The sequence below is a fragment of the Suillus subalutaceus genome, assembly GCF_016647625.1.
Source record: "Suillus subalutaceus strain FC151 chromosome Unknown DFJ58scaffold_87, whole genome shotgun sequence".
NCBI lineage: Eukaryota > Fungi > Basidiomycota > Agaricomycetes > Boletales > Suillaceae > Suillus > Suillus subalutaceus.
The window spans coordinates 198,190-212,819 of NW_024540336.1; the positions used below are offsets into that span (position 1 = coordinate 198,190).

At 48.4% G+C, this 14,630-nt stretch overlaps 7 protein-coding genes across 7 annotated transcripts; 4 read left to right on the plus strand and 3 right to left on the minus strand.

The window, feature by feature from the left end:
- Nucleotides 1-982: 982 nt before the first annotated feature.
- On the plus strand, nucleotides 983-1,982 carry DFJ58DRAFT_843343 (uncharacterized protein; the record flags this gene model as incomplete). The annotated part of the gene is made up of 4 exons (XM_041392963.1): nucleotides 983-1,141; nucleotides 1,190-1,237; nucleotides 1,330-1,407; nucleotides 1,740-1,982. 4 exons carry the CDS (start codon nucleotides 983-985, stop codon nucleotides 1,980-1,982), a joined length of 528 nt encoding a protein of 175 aa, XP_041241638.1.
- Nucleotides 1,983-3,234: 1,252 nt separating this feature from the next.
- DFJ58DRAFT_843345 (uncharacterized protein) lies at nucleotides 3,235-3,977 on the minus strand (the record flags this gene model as incomplete). Its single annotated transcript, XM_041392964.1, has 3 exons — nucleotides 3,235-3,608; nucleotides 3,666-3,806; nucleotides 3,896-3,977. The coding sequence occupies 3 exons, from the start codon at nucleotides 3,975-3,977 to the stop codon at nucleotides 3,235-3,237; spliced, it is 597 nt and encodes a 198-aa protein (XP_041241639.1).
- Nucleotides 3,978-4,712: 735 nt separating this feature from the next.
- Nucleotides 4,713-5,983, plus strand: DFJ58DRAFT_730358 (uncharacterized protein; the record flags this gene model as incomplete). The annotated part of the gene is made up of 3 exons (XM_041385891.1): nucleotides 4,713-4,819; nucleotides 4,881-5,105; nucleotides 5,602-5,983. 3 exons carry the CDS (start codon nucleotides 4,713-4,715, stop codon nucleotides 5,981-5,983), a joined length of 714 nt encoding a protein of 237 aa, XP_041241640.1.
- A 978-nt stretch (nucleotides 5,984-6,961) lies between these two features.
- DFJ58DRAFT_717252 (uncharacterized protein) lies at nucleotides 6,962-8,050 on the plus strand (the record flags this gene model as incomplete). The annotated part of the gene is made up of 4 exons (XM_041384344.1): nucleotides 6,962-7,039; nucleotides 7,063-7,412; nucleotides 7,433-7,537; nucleotides 8,017-8,050. The coding sequence occupies 4 exons, from the start codon at nucleotides 6,962-6,964 to the stop codon at nucleotides 8,048-8,050; spliced, it is 567 nt and encodes a 188-aa protein (XP_041241641.1).
- A 412-nt stretch (nucleotides 8,051-8,462) lies between these two features.
- On the minus strand, nucleotides 8,463-9,206 carry DFJ58DRAFT_843347 (uncharacterized protein; the record flags this gene model as incomplete). Its single annotated transcript, XM_041392965.1, has 3 exons — nucleotides 8,463-8,848; nucleotides 8,887-9,109; nucleotides 9,150-9,206. 3 exons carry the CDS (start codon nucleotides 9,204-9,206, stop codon nucleotides 8,463-8,465), a joined length of 666 nt encoding a protein of 221 aa, XP_041241642.1.
- A 583-nt stretch (nucleotides 9,207-9,789) lies between these two features.
- DFJ58DRAFT_843348 (uncharacterized protein) lies at nucleotides 9,790-12,254 on the plus strand (the record flags this gene model as incomplete). The annotated part of the gene is made up of 6 exons (XM_041392966.1): nucleotides 9,790-10,525; nucleotides 10,575-10,835; nucleotides 10,899-11,156; nucleotides 11,212-11,463; nucleotides 11,518-11,640; nucleotides 11,752-12,254. 6 exons carry the CDS (start codon nucleotides 9,790-9,792, stop codon nucleotides 12,252-12,254), a joined length of 2,133 nt encoding a protein of 710 aa, XP_041241643.1.
- An 866-nt stretch (nucleotides 12,255-13,120) lies between these two features.
- Nucleotides 13,121-14,612, minus strand: DFJ58DRAFT_843349 (uncharacterized protein; the record flags this gene model as incomplete). Its single annotated transcript, XM_041392967.1, has 6 exons — nucleotides 13,121-13,449; nucleotides 13,507-13,596; nucleotides 13,647-13,739; nucleotides 13,924-14,024; nucleotides 14,088-14,306; nucleotides 14,521-14,612. 6 exons carry the CDS (start codon nucleotides 14,610-14,612, stop codon nucleotides 13,121-13,123), a joined length of 924 nt encoding a protein of 307 aa, XP_041241644.1.
- Between the last annotated feature and the right edge of the window lie 18 nt (nucleotides 14,613-14,630).

Here is a 14,630-nt window from a genome sequence, read left to right on the forward strand (position 1 = left end):
TTTCTACATGGCTTCTTCAATGAAATATCTGATTGATGTCTCTTGCGATGCTTACAAAAATCGCCTGCCAAGTTGTCTCGATTTTCCTCGCTCAAAATCCATCAGCATAGACGTTTCGGTGAGGGGAAAGGAATGCACGATCAAGACAGCCTTAAGCGTCTTCGACAATTGCTAGGGAACTCACTAACAGACAGCAGGATGACTACCATAGCAATTGATACCCTGCATGCAACATTTGTAGGTCAAAGCCTAGATGGTACCCATAAACATGAGGGCTGAAACGCCTGGTTCTAGCTTGTTGGGCACCAGACAGACAAACACATTGCGATACTCGCCATATAAGATGGCTTCCAGAACTGCTGACGTTAAAGCGTCCGTATCCAGATGCCAACCATCGCGATTCTACAGTATTGGAAGTGGGTGCGTGCATCTTTGCCAGCTTCAAGCTTCATGTGCATCGAACGTTATACAGGTCATAGCTTTAGGCGCCTAACCGCCCAGATGTGCCAACAATGTGGGGCTCTAGGAATCTTGTGACGACATCCAATGATTCCAATCACCGTATCATGATGACATGGCTGATGCATTCAAGGTATTTTCTATACTGAAGGAGGAACAAACAGTACAGACTTCCTTTTATCGATGATTTGACCAGTCTGCCGGAGGCTGGGTAGATATTTTCGTGACCCACAGCTGCAGGAGGAACGAGTTCCAAGCCCGAACTTGCGACTAGCATAATTGAGTGTAATGCTTTCGCTCTTCCGCGGAACAACAAATACTTGCTCTACCTGTCTGGGAAGTGTTTCGAGCAGAGTCAATTGGTTACCGGTCAGTCCACACGCACGCTCGAGTAGTGGGCAACACAAGGCAACACATCTTCTACTTGCTGCAATTGGAGCATTATCTAGTCAGGCAAGTCAGTCTATGTATACAAATTTGGAAACGCGTACAACTACTCAAGCAGTTGAAGCTGATGGTCTACATGCCTCAAGACCCAAAAATTTCGCTTCACCCTCATGACACCGCTCATTTTCTGAAGCTTTCTGCAGCACTTCGTATCTTGATTCGACGAGATTTATCAGATGATGATATTGATCGCGCAGATGCTTTGATACGAGAGTATAACGTGGAGCTAATACATGTAAGTTGCTGAGGCTCATTTGCCTGTTGCTCATAAGATTGCATACAGCTTTACGGCTCTGGTGCCATCAAAAATCATCATCATTTCCCTACCCATGTCGGTGCTTGTTGTCGCAGTCTTGGCCCCCTACACAACTTTTGGTCAATCTTATCTGAGCATCTCAATAAGGCATGTTCAAACCATTCAAGACAAACAATCACGCAAATGGCGGCCTCGAAACGATAATTTTCCGTGGGTTCCAATCGACATGTGAGATTGGAAGACTGGTGAGTGAGATCACAGATGAATTGACATCCTTACGCTTCAATCTTTTATTCTACACGTACAGTTTACAAAGCTATCCTGAAGATTCACCTCCTCGTCAAGCAGCCATGCACATGCTCAAGTCCACCAACGAAGGAGGTACCGTCGCAGGGCTCTAACACGAGTCGCTTTATCTGGAGAACAAAGAACTCAAGAAGGAGGTGGAAGTGCTACGGAAAGAAAGTCAGACTTTGAAGAATAAAGAGCAAGTGTGATATCGAAGTTGCAATCCTCACATCAAGACTTACACAGACCGAGTAAGTCTCATACATTGCACACTACTATGGGTTGTTAGCTTATATACAAATCTCAAGGATATTATACCAACAGCTTCTCAAGTGTATGGACGCATTACCTGCGACCAGTGGCTCACAAGACCCCTTCCTCGAGCTTTTATCGCATAGCGCGCGATGCTGACAAGACACTACCTACATATGAACGAGAAGATTACCACGGCACGTATTATTGGACAAAGGATGAATGGCAGAAAGAGTATCAAAATGGCCGTGGTGTTCAAACCCTTTTAAGTAGCTCTTGATGGCCCTATCACTTTTGAACCCACTGCTCTCAATGAGCCAATTAAACTTACTTCGGACGTCGATGTTCGGTTGCCTGAGTCTCCACACCCACCAAGGCTCGAAGTTCAGGAAAGTCTCTTGTTGTTGACATTATTCTATGGTCTAACATCAGTAACGACATTAGATTGTTAATCCACTCGAGGGTCTGTTTCCAGGCGAATCAGACAGCCATTCTGCACATCCTATCTCCGCACCTTCCAGCACCGCTGTGGCACATACAACAAGTACTTCTGTTTGTGACGTGGGTCCTGGCATCGTGCATGCACTGCCCCAGGCCCCGTCTTTCATACATTACTTATCGACAGTGATGCACGTCAATGCCACAATGACTCCTGCAAACGTCCCAGTGCTACCCGCACAGAATACTGATGCGAAGTCAGAGAATCATAGCGCAACTGTTAGTGCAGAGACTTCCAAAGGAACCAAGTAGAAGAAACCAGTCCCAGTAAAGCAATCTACTCGGGAAACGACAAGGTACGAGCTGTTGTTGATCTCATCGACACTGCACCTCACAAAGGAATTTTCATAGGAGTCTCTGCTGAATGGGTTGGTAGTGCAAGGACCACACTGAAGGCTCGAATGCACAGTTCGAGGCATATTGGAAGAAGCTCGATGCTTCAGTTAAACAGGTACAGTCGTTTTTTTAACCTACAAGTATGATTCTGTAAAATTACTCTCGCAGGGCTACAGTGACAAGCTGGCCCTCGTTAAAATAGCCAAGTCAAGTGCCAAGTTGATCCCCCGTTCTGTCACGCCGCCTGTTGCTAGCCCGTCGATCTCTGGTACTGTCATGCCGCTTGCTGCTGGCCCGTCGATTTCCGGTACTGTCGTGCCACCTGCCATTGCTGGTCCGTCGATTCCCCGTTCTGTCACGCCACCTGTTGCTAGCCCGTCGACTTTTAGTACTGCCATGCCGGCCCGTCGAATGATCGCACTGTGGGTGCAAGGAGCGAGGTAGCAGATGTAACGATGCTACTTCAGTCTGTCTCAACGTCCGCTGGTTGATTTCTATTGCTTTCCGTTTTCGTTGTTTTATTGCATAGTCTGTCGTCGTGCATATCCCACGTAAAAAATTGCAATTGCTTTGTTTGATTTCCATGGTTTTCCGTCTCTTTGTATGCCAGGCTCTCACACGATACCTACAACGCTCGTTGTTTTGTTGCATAGTCTGTCGTCGCGTATATCCCATGTAAAAAAATTGCAATTTCTTTGTTATCGATCCTTATACATGCCCATACGTGCGTGCCATATTCGGCGAAATTCGTTATAGTTTGTTACGGACGTTGGTTGGAAGATACATACGGGCACTGTTTTGGCCTGTATGGGCCTGGAGTGACCTTTGACTGGGTCTGAGCCTCCAACACCTCTCGCGAGCTGAATTTCGCATAGTCTAATGCTGAGGCAGAGACCATAGACGTTGCGCTTGTCCCGTAAGTCCTCATTAAATAAAACATGTCCCGCCATGTGCTCAATAAGTTTGGGGCCGAGCTCCTCAAATGCAACGGCGGGGAAGCGAACACAGCGATAACGCTCGTGGAATGCTCCGCGAGCTTCTCCATCCACCTCGCAAACAAAGCATGCGGCCCCTGGTAAGAAGAATGTCAGTCAAGTTGAACATTTGATGAACCATCCAGGATCCTTACCATTAGCAGAGCGGTAGGGAAAGGTTGAGGTAAGCGGGACATTAGGGATGCCTGGGACGTCATTCTTGAGGCGTTCGAATAGCAACAAGGCAAGTCCGCGAAGTATTTCAGTGGAAAAACGGTACGTTGATGTGCCTTGGTCTGAGAGACGGACGTCAGCATTGACAGGTTCAATACATCGTCCATCACGCTCACGTGCTGCAGACGTAACAGGCAGCTGCTCAAAGCACCTGTCCATTCCCAATCGAGGATGACATTGTTGTTGCGGTGTCCCTCAGAGTTAGCCTCCAGTGCAAGAGTGGCTAGCTGCATGTTCTGCACACGAACGTGCACATTTGGCTCTTGTAGCTCATCAACAGGAATAATCTAGACAGCGTTGCTTCCCGATCGCATGTCAATGATCGGTCCGATAGCAAGGGGTATTTGCACCTCAGGCAGCACTTCTCGGGAGTATTAAAGGTCTCTCAGACCCCATTATTATGTTAGGGTTATATGGGTCTGAGAGACCTGACCTCGCGGAGGATCTAAATATAGCACACACCTAAATGATCTTGCTTCCTCCTGGATGCTCGTGCAGCGCCTCCCAGGACCCTCTGGATAACCCGCGATCATCTACAACATCATGTCCCGCATCGTTGAACATCTGTGTAGGGTCCATGGCGCGCCTGCGAGATGCAGACCCTCTGCACTGTGACTAACAGTCCCGACACTAAATCATGATGAATTGTCCTTTTTTGATCTTCAAGTCACACTCTAACTACCATCATGGCGCCTGCTATTCTCTACTGTGGCATCCACTGTCCAGCCAATTTCTGCGAGTTCTGGGCTTGTCTTATTGCAACCAGCAACCTCCAAGTGGTCATACCCCTTCTCATCACGTTCGTCAATGGCAAGGTTGATGCTGCAGAGCTCCCAGGAAGCACACCAACCGTCCACAAGAATTCGGAAAATCCAAACAAAATCGTTCAGTGGCGAACTTAGCTTCAGACTGACGCCAGCCTCACATATCCCGCATGACCGGACGTCCAAGTACTCTGCGACGTAGCCATGTATCTTCCCGCGCACGAGACAACATTCATCGTTGGCTCAAGCGGTTCCGGCAAGTCCACGCTCGGTGCAATCTTAATGAGGGGTTTACAATCCAACCTCTGGCTGTGTGCTTTTGAACGAGCAGGATGTGCAATACATTGACTCCTCGTACATGTCGTGTCACAGCGCTGGTGTGGCTCAGGGCGCAGCATCTGCACTTGTCTTCCATGGAAGCCTCCACGAGAACGTGGCCCTTGCCACCGTAGGAAGAGGCAAACGAACGGAGGATGTTACCAGAGGAGAAGTGGAAGAGGCATGTAGAGTTGCGATGCTCGAGTCTTGGGTGACGGATCTAGACCAAGGCTATGAGCGGCATTGGTGCAGAAGGCATTCAGTTGACGACATCACTTTGTAAGTCCTAAAAACGCACGCCCCCGTCTTGGCCGACTGTTCATTCTGTTTCTCCTTCCTCGTGTAGCTTGTGCTGTCATACTAACTTTAGCTTCACGCGGAATATCATGTGAATGGTTTGTATAGTTTGGGTTTGCGTACTGTATGTGTGTCTATCAAATGTTCTTTCCGTTTTTGCTAACTGATATCTCCATCGATCGCACCGAGTCTCAAGCCGCTTCGGATCATGTGCGTCGTTCATCCGCTGTTCCACTCGCAAGGTCAACTTCCACCGCTCAACTCTTCCTCAGCACCCAACCACATCCACTACTCCCGCACTTCTTCAACGGAAACTTGACATTGATAACTGGTGTATTGCGATATGGTTAGCCAACAATTGATAACTCAGCAATACCGCAAGTAAGGTAACTATTATGTGTGTGATGCTCGGTTCATACTTGATGAATGATGGCAAGCCTTGCAGCTTGTCAGAGGCAGAACCTCTGATGCCCAACAGGCCTTCCAATCGTCATCGATCCCTGAGCAGTTGTATCTGCACAGGATTGATTGCTATCTCGACTGCTGTAATCACGGTTGTCATATTTGCATCAGTGTTTAACGCTTGCAACAACCTCTTGGATCCAAATGTTCGAGAGCGCATTTGCAAGAAATGGGATATCGAGCTCCGCCACCACGAGGAAGATGTACTCAAGCACGCTGATACCAAACAGCAATGGGGACTTGAAGACAAGGAAAGAATCTGTCTCCGCCAACAATGGGAGAGGGAAGCGGAAGAACACAAACGTGAAGTGGAGCAGAGGCAGAGGTGCGAAGAAGAAGAACGCTTACGATTGAATATGTTTTGCACATCATACGACACTCAAGAGTACACTGCCTGACTGGTGAATGTTCCATCGCACTACGACCACCGCGTGGAGGCTTGCATGGCCACGCCGATACAGATCCATGGGACTGAATACACACCCCAAGTGGTGCGAGAATCATGTGGGTGCTCCTGCCCCCTGCGTTTCTTAGCACGACCAGCTGATATTCTGCGCTCAGGGTTCAGACGATGTAATATTTCATTGGGAAGTCAATGGGCACCAGCCGGATTGCGCATCGTACTGAATACACTGTCTGGGCACTGGCCTTGAGTGGAATTTCTTCCACGAAACCAGCGTTGAAGAAGGATAGGCCACGACACTGAATGTGTCAAGAGTAAGGCATCAGGCTCCGAATCAAAGACCTCGATTAGTTAAGAGGACGGCAGCATATTGGGCGCGGACAGCAGCAGTTATAACACATCGTCTGCATGCCGGAATACAGCTGGGAAGTTGCACAGAGGAAACAGCTAGATAGTAAAATACCTACCATGTACACTGACACAATCTATGCTTGTGACAGAGAGCCACAGAACATACCTGAGTGAGAGAGTGAAGGAATTGAAGCGGGTCGAGGCTTGAGCGAGTGACGGGAGTGAGATGAGTTTCAGTCCTACCAGGCTTGGTAGAATCTTGTAAAGTAAATGACCCACAATACGGCACTTTGCATAAAAAGTGCAGTGTTATGGGTCATTTACCTTATAGCAGCACTTAATGGTGGTGTTGCTATATGTAGGGAGTGCCATGCTGCCGTTCGGACCATTCTAGATGCTGTTATCATTAATACTCAGTCCATAGACAATGTTTTATGTTCTTGTAGGAGTTTTATTCCTCGCCTGATTGCAGATGAAGAATCATCGGTTGAGGATGTCGCCTGTTCAGATGTGATGTTCACTATGCCTACTTTCCGCGCAAATAAGGGGAAGTCGTGCATCGAGATACAGCCTACAGTTGAGGAGATGTTTCATCCACCGGTTCGGTTTTGGTGGCGATGTCATGTTCTACTCCAATCAGTTTCTACCCGCAGACCATCGACCGGCCGTGCATGTAGTCTTTTTGCCCATGCTCGAATCGGTACTGTACGGTGCAAACATCAGCCACATCCTCACGCGCTTCACACACCCCTTCTTGACATCATCGCATGGCTTCCCTACGGAGTCGTCTGTTATACCTTCCCCCTCGTTCTAGCCGCACTCCTTTGGCTTTTCCGCCCACCAGCTCTACGTATACTCGCAAAGGCATTCGGACACCAGAATTGCATCGGCATATTCATATTCACACAGATTATTCTCCCCTACGCAGCACCCTGGTATGAAATCATATATGTTCCCACACCCACAGTATATGACATGCCAGGGTCTGCAGGCGGCTTAGCAAGGATCGACGAGTCATTCGGCGGTGAAGGCTACAGACGGACTTTTTCAAGTTCACCGCTCGTCTTTGGTATGTTCCCGAGTTTGCATGCAGCATGGGCACACTTTTCATCAGCGCATTGTGGCCAGATGGCGCGAAATGGGCCTGGGGATGCGCAGGGGTGCTCTACTGGAGCATGATGTATCTGAGTCATCATTAGTATCTCATCGATGTCGTGCTGGAGAAAGCCGTGGTTGACCTGTGCACAGATTCATTCGCACACGCTATATCGATGTCGTTCTTGCTGTCGTAGTATTTGCTGTATGCTTTTGTATCTACCATAGTACCATACAATGCATCCTTTTCTATCTGAATCAGGCTTTGTTCCATGGACCATGAGATGATAGGAAGAGCGAAAAAAAACATTCAATTTGTGCTATGGAAGTATATATAGAAAAACATATGAACTCCAGAGGCTCCCAAACACATCCGCGGATCGTGATCACACTCGCTAACATTGTGGGGCAACATACAGAGATGATGACATAGTGACCCTCATCAGGTGGCAACATCTGGAGAGGATGTTGTGTTGAGGCTCGATAAGAAACATCCAGGAGACCGCACTCACCCTCTTCCACGAGGGTCGGCATTTATCCTCTCGAGGGAGATCTACTCAGCCCTGCAAAATTAGGGAGCAGCCTCCTGGAGGAGGGGGTCTGTAAGACCATATAATTCCTATATAATAATAGGGTCTGACAATACGTGGGAACATCTTCAAAGTGCTGCCAAGGGTGGGTATTTGTTGATTGCATCGAAGGAGTGTGGCTATTGGGTCTTCAATATTGTCAGTACATCGGTATGTGACGTGACATCGCTGTTGGATTGTTGAGCTGTCGAAATGACATCATCATAGGATGAGTAACCTCGATTTCTCAAACGATCCTTGGAGCCCGTTGTTTCTAGCGGACTAGAGTACATGCCAGTATGGAGACTTTATGAATCCGCTTAGCGCCATCCTGTGACTCTCCAACCTGTCCAGTGCTGTTAAGGGGAATCCAAGCATCAGATTTCGCTGGTGAGGAGTCCTCTGACAACAATTCTGTGTTGACCATATGTTCCAGATCAGGCTCGAGATCAATATCGGTCACTTCTCGATTGACTGGCACACGTGTTCTTCCGTCCGCACTCTCTGGATGGTGTGAAGGTTCTTCCACCTCTTTGACATCTTCTTCTCGTTCGCCAACATGTAACCCATCAAGTAGAACAGCCAGAATAGTTTCTGCTTCTGCAATAGGTACGAAATCGAGTAAAACTGAATGTCCGTGTTCACGACATATTCCGTTAATCCACGGCGCATGCATTTCGCAAGATCTTCAGGTGTCTTTCCATACCCCAAAGCATTGTCGAGTGTCCTATTAATCATTTCCAATGGGCCTTGATCTTCCTCGACCTCTTGCCTGGGATCACCTCCAAAACGTGATAGGATCTCGTCACTCGCACCCACAGGAATATTTAGAAACAATCCCTTGGCTAATTCCGCAGATTCCAGACAGGTAACCCAAGGTCACATAGTCTCCACTCGTTCGCTAGCTCTTCCCCTGGTGGGGTGACTGGTCCGAGTGCGTCAACGCCAATGACATCATCGTTGCACGGCGACAGCAGCAGCTGTTCACCTGCTGTCGCAGTAGTGACTCTCGCGATTTCGGCCTCGCCAGCGCCAGTCACAGGCTGCCAAGCTTTTGCAGGGCCAGCGACAGGTTGAACAGCTGCCTGTACACTTGCACTTTTCCGCTGGAAAAAGAGGTGAGCATTCGCGTGTTCTTAACTGCACTGATGTTTTTCCAATGCTCGAGGCTCCAAGAAGCAAAATGGCGAGAAGCACCGACATCTTGATAAAATTAGGTTCAGAGAAGTACTCATTTCGCTACAGAGAGTTTCGTGCAGCCGTTTTGGCAGCCTTTGCTTTTTTCTTTGATATCACGCTGGGGTGTTCAGAGCGCGCGCTGGGTCTCGGTTAGGTTGATTAGCTCGATTATCATACCTGTATTCTCTTTCCGCAATCTAAGACAATCTATTTTTGTGACAGTAATATATATTTGATGCTCAGACTAGTGTTTCAATGCAACAGGAGGCATTTTGACACCCCCAAGGTTACGCCAACAAGGACGACCCTTCCTCATGTTCGGCAATTCCCGAGCGGGTAACCCAGGTTGTGCCCAGACGGACCTGCACAGAACCGCACGCAGCCGGACGGAGACTGCCGGTAGTTCGGATTTCCTGCAAAACTCGATTATGTGATCTACGACATCAGATGCCTCCTCCGCTTTTGGAAATGCTTGAGTAAGCTTGTCTTCTGTTTGTCAGAAGAGCCACAGCCAAATATTGCCAAATACGGTCGCTTAAAACCACGATTAAGCATCAAGTACTTAGTAAACACCCCCAACTTCTTCTGTGAGATTTGAGTAACAATTATGACACGCAGTAGATCTTTAGGACAAAGATTCGGCAGCCATCTCCCTGCGGCTCATAAACCTGAGAATAAAGGAAATCCCACAAGCACAAGGAAGACCAAAAAGGATCGGGCACTGGCTGTAATGTCCGTTAAATCAACTCGTCCGGTGCCCCCAGTCCGACTCCGGCGGTCCATGGCTTGTTTCTCAATCCCACTCATCCGTGCAGAACTAGTCATGGATGAGTCCCTAACAAACCTTGGAACTCTCATCACCTACTCCGCCCCGCAAGAGGTGGTCGCCGTTGATTTTGACACGAGGATGGAGCACACAACCTGCCGGGTACCAGTGATGGAGGGTGGGCAGCTTAGAGGGTATGTACCCCTGCCAATGAGGTACCGGGATGTTTGGCTCGAGCTATCCTACAACATTGTACTATTGATCAACATCTGGAGGCTTTGGTCGAAGGAGGAGGGAAAGGCTTTGAACTCGAAGGAGAAAAAGATGGCCACTACTTGCCGACAGAACGCCGGAACGTTGCTTGTTCAATACATGTTTGCCAGGCTGCTTGCGGTGGAGGAGTTGGTCGGCTTGAATTATAACACGGAGCCTGGTGAGGAGTGCGTGAAAGTTCTCAACGAATGGAAGGTCCGGATGGTTCGGGATTGGTTCTATATGACTCACTCGGAGGCCAAGGCTGATGGACCTGAATTCTTGCACGCAGATCCCGTCAGCCTCGAAAATAAAGCATTTTTCGGTGTGTTCATCCTGTTCGCCGCTCTTCCAACATCGCCTGACCTGAATAGAAATGAGATGGGACATAGAGGAGGAGGGTCGGGACATCATGTCGCTCCCGGCAGATACCAATCTCTGGATCCACGGGCGTATCGAAGGGCTCGACGACACCTTTGAAAAAACAATTAAACCTCAGTCCTTCGAAGAGATGAGCAAGCCCAGCCAATTTTTCGAGACTCGATATGAGGAAGGGGCCAAGCTACCGTCTCGCTGGCACGAGGGACACGAGCCTCGTCCCCTCTTCTGGAGCATCAAGCAGTGGGATTGGTTCAGTGAAGGCGAGTTCATCACTGCATGCAACCCTTTCTAGCTACTGAAAACCTCGTGCGTCGCAGGGAATGACTATTGGAACGCACCAATTGACCTCTTGCGTTACGCTCTTGTCACAGAGCCAGCGTACCACGATGTCGGCCAGTTCTTGGGCGACCTCTGCAGCCTCAGCAGCATCATCTCCATCAATCCTAATTGGCAAGACATCGAGGCGAATGCGAAGGACCTCTGGCTCGGAAAGATGATCTGGAGGAAGTTTGTGGGCAGTTTGAGGAGAAGTTTGAATCTTTCCAAGGAACAAACAGCAACTTCAGAAACAAGGGGTATGTTTTTCTGGACGCTCATTCTAACGCCTCATTAACCATTCTCCCATACTAGATGACCGAAATCCTTTCAATACGTTGGAGGCTCGTTTGATCTTTGAAGGATACATGCGCCGGGGGAAAATGAACTCCAAGGTTCAGAGCACCGAGGACGACACCCTGTGGGAAGTCTTGAACCAAATCGGTCCGCCAGAACATCTGCCGGTATGGAAATGGGTCGCAAGTGAGATACAGCTGCATGGCTCCATGTTAACGGAAGTGTTGAACAAAGCCGGGGCTTGGTGGCGCGATTTTAGATACCAGCAAGGTGAGCGTTAGAGCAATCAACCAATCCCTTGCGCACATCTTGCGTTGTTCCTAGTGAAATCTTCTCAGGCGGAAACAAATGCCACAGAACAGACTGACGAGGAGGAGAGCAATGCGGGTGCTGATACACCGCCAGAGATTGCAACGCAGGTCCACGATCAACAGGAGGGTGGATCTGGTGAGCATGTGACAAGGCGATTCAGGTAGCGATCTAACTACAAAGGGTAAGGTTCATGCGTGCAGGATGTGGAAATGAGACGTGAAGATGTCATCTCTGATCTACGCGCAGAAAATGTTGATGGTCTTGGAGAGCAAAACTCTGAGAGCTCTGGCGACGCTTGCCCTCACCCGGACGGTGTTGGAGGACATCCTTCTGGAGCTACCGCTGCAGCCAACTCAACAGCTTTTGCGCATCCTACTGCCTTGCACAATTTTACGAAACCCAAACTTGCTCTTCCTCCTGCTCTCCCTCCGCCTGCTAACACAACAACTACAGTTCAGGTGCTAGAGACGAGGGAAAGCCAACGACAGGAGCTGCATCCCATCCATCTGGGTTTAACCAGGTATCTTGAGGGGCTTGAATCGTTGGAAACATACAGGGAAACCTTGATGAAGTCCCTGTCCTCGGACTTTGAGGAGGGCATTGGGGAATTTGTGAAAGATCTTCAACGTTTCCCTGTGGAGCAGCTTACAGTGGATTTGGCAACGCCGATCTTGGACTCCTTCGTCCGCCGTGTTAAAGCAATACAGGCGAAGAAAGAAGCCTGGAAATCGGAAAAGGTCCTCCTGTGACTACGGACCCTGTGTGTCCTGTCGGATCGCATGCACCTCAGTTTGTGTAGTATTGCAATCTATATACAAACCGGCAGCAAGCCTCAATCGCATACAAGTATCGGCACCAACTTTTCCGCTTGGATGGAGCGACTCGTTATGCATCAATAAACCTAAAAGATTTGGTAGCAAACCTGTAGTAAGTATAACACATGAGTATAACGCAAGTCAATTTAGCGCTCAAGGTTCATTTGTATGAGACACTTACCGTCGCATTGATGACTGTGAAACCGCATCTTGCGACTGAATCGAATTGCGTTCAAGAATAGCCGACGACGACGAACGATCTTTCTGCTAGTCGAGCCGTTTCGCAGTCCCAACATTTGTTGAGCTTTGGAATGAGGTGCATGAGTGCTTCCAAACTCACAATTTCCTGGTTACTGACTTTTCCTTCAGCAGTCTTTGCCTTTTTCGGCTGCAAATTCGCAGCACATACGCCATGAGCACATTTGGACCTTGGCCAATACCTATGACGCTCCAAAGCGAACTTTAATAAATTGCGCGATACACAACATCAAGTGCGCGACACAATCTTTTCGTCAGGCCTTGAAGTCATCCGATGTCAATATCAGGAATTTTCAAGTGATTCTAGAAGCGTAACGAAGTAGTACTAGAGTCCGAGAGCTAACTGAAAGTCTGAAAGTTGCCACTGGCAGCATTGGCGACCAAGTCTCGAATCTTTTTAAGTCCTGGCCGGTACTAGTAATGGGTGCATTGTTATTAAAGGAGTACATCGTAGCGAGGATGAGTATGGTAGCAATGTATAGGTAATAAAAGCTCCATAGTATGGTACTAGAAAGAACACAAGTAGAGGAGGGCACGAGAGATTAGATGGTGATATCCACGTCGCCAATAAAATAATCTTCGAGCCAAGGATTAATACGAGGGGGGGCAGATGGGCTATCAGGGTCCCGGATACCACGCAAGATGATATCAGATGGTTGGGGCTCTACAAAGTCAGGCGGCATGGCAATACGACGAAGTTGAACGCCGGGAAAACGAAACTGCGTCGAAAGTAAATCAGTAGTGCCGAAGTGTGACCCAGCCGGTGTGGTGGAAAAAGAGCCAGTGGAAGTGTTCTGTTGTGGGGTCTGCGGCACCAGAGACAGCTGTCGAATAACATTGGGGAGCTCATCAATATCTGCATTAGAACTTTCTAAAAATAACTAAATTCCGGGTGAGTGAGGAAAGTTGTACTGAAATATGAACTAACGTTTCTTCGGCTGTGAGGCTGCGTCAACAACACTCCGAGTCCGTGCTTGGACATCTGTTACTAAGTCTTCCTGTTTCACCATGATGCCTACTAGACAATGATTGAGCCATAGGTCATTTTGCAGATTATGTGATGCGCACCTTTCAATTTTTTGACGGGTGGTTTGTGTTCTTTGTCGGAGAGAATCTCGATGGACGGTGATGATTGTCGTCCGCGTTTGAGCTTTGCGGCAGCTAGAAAATTGGATAAATATATACCAAGTAAGTGATCAATATTAGCAAATCCACCTGCACGTGTTAAGATTGTTGGTTTCGCCGTCTCAAAACTTGAAGCCCAGTCAAAGGCCACTCCAGGTCCATACAGGCCAAAACAGTACCTGTATGCGCCTGTATTTTCTAACCAATGTCTGTAACGAACCGTAACGAATTTCGCCGAATATGGCAGGCATGTATGGGCATGTATAAGGATCGATAACAAAGCAATTGCAATTTTTTACGTGGGATATGCACGACGACAGACTATGCAATAAAACAACGAAAGCGGAAAGCAATAGAAATCAACCAGCGGACGTTGAGACAGACTGAAGAAGCATCATTACATCTGCTGCCTCGCTCCTTGCATCCATAGTGCGATCATTCGACGGGCCAGCAACAGGCAGCATGACGGTACCAGAAATCGACGGGCTAGCAACAGGTGGCGTGACAGAACGGGGGATCGATGGACCAGCAACAGGCGGCGTGACAGAACGGGGGATCAACTTGGCACTTGACTTGGCTATTTTAACGAGGGCCGGCTTGTCGCTGTAGCTCTGTGACAGTAATTTTACAGAATCATACTCGTAGGTTAAAAATGTCTGTACCTGTTTGACGGAAGCATTGATCTTCTTTCAATATGTCTCGAATTGTCCGTTTGAGCCTTCGGTGTGGTTCTGGCACCAATCTATTCGACAGAGACTCCTGTGAAAAATTCTTGGTAAGATGTGGTGTCGACAAGTTCAATAACGGCCACACGTACTTTGCCGTGGCACGAGCAGACTGCTTTACTGGCACTGCTTCCTTCTTCTTGGCACATTTGGCATCCGCAGCTGCATCGTTCTCGGACTTCATGCCAGCGTTCTGTTTGGG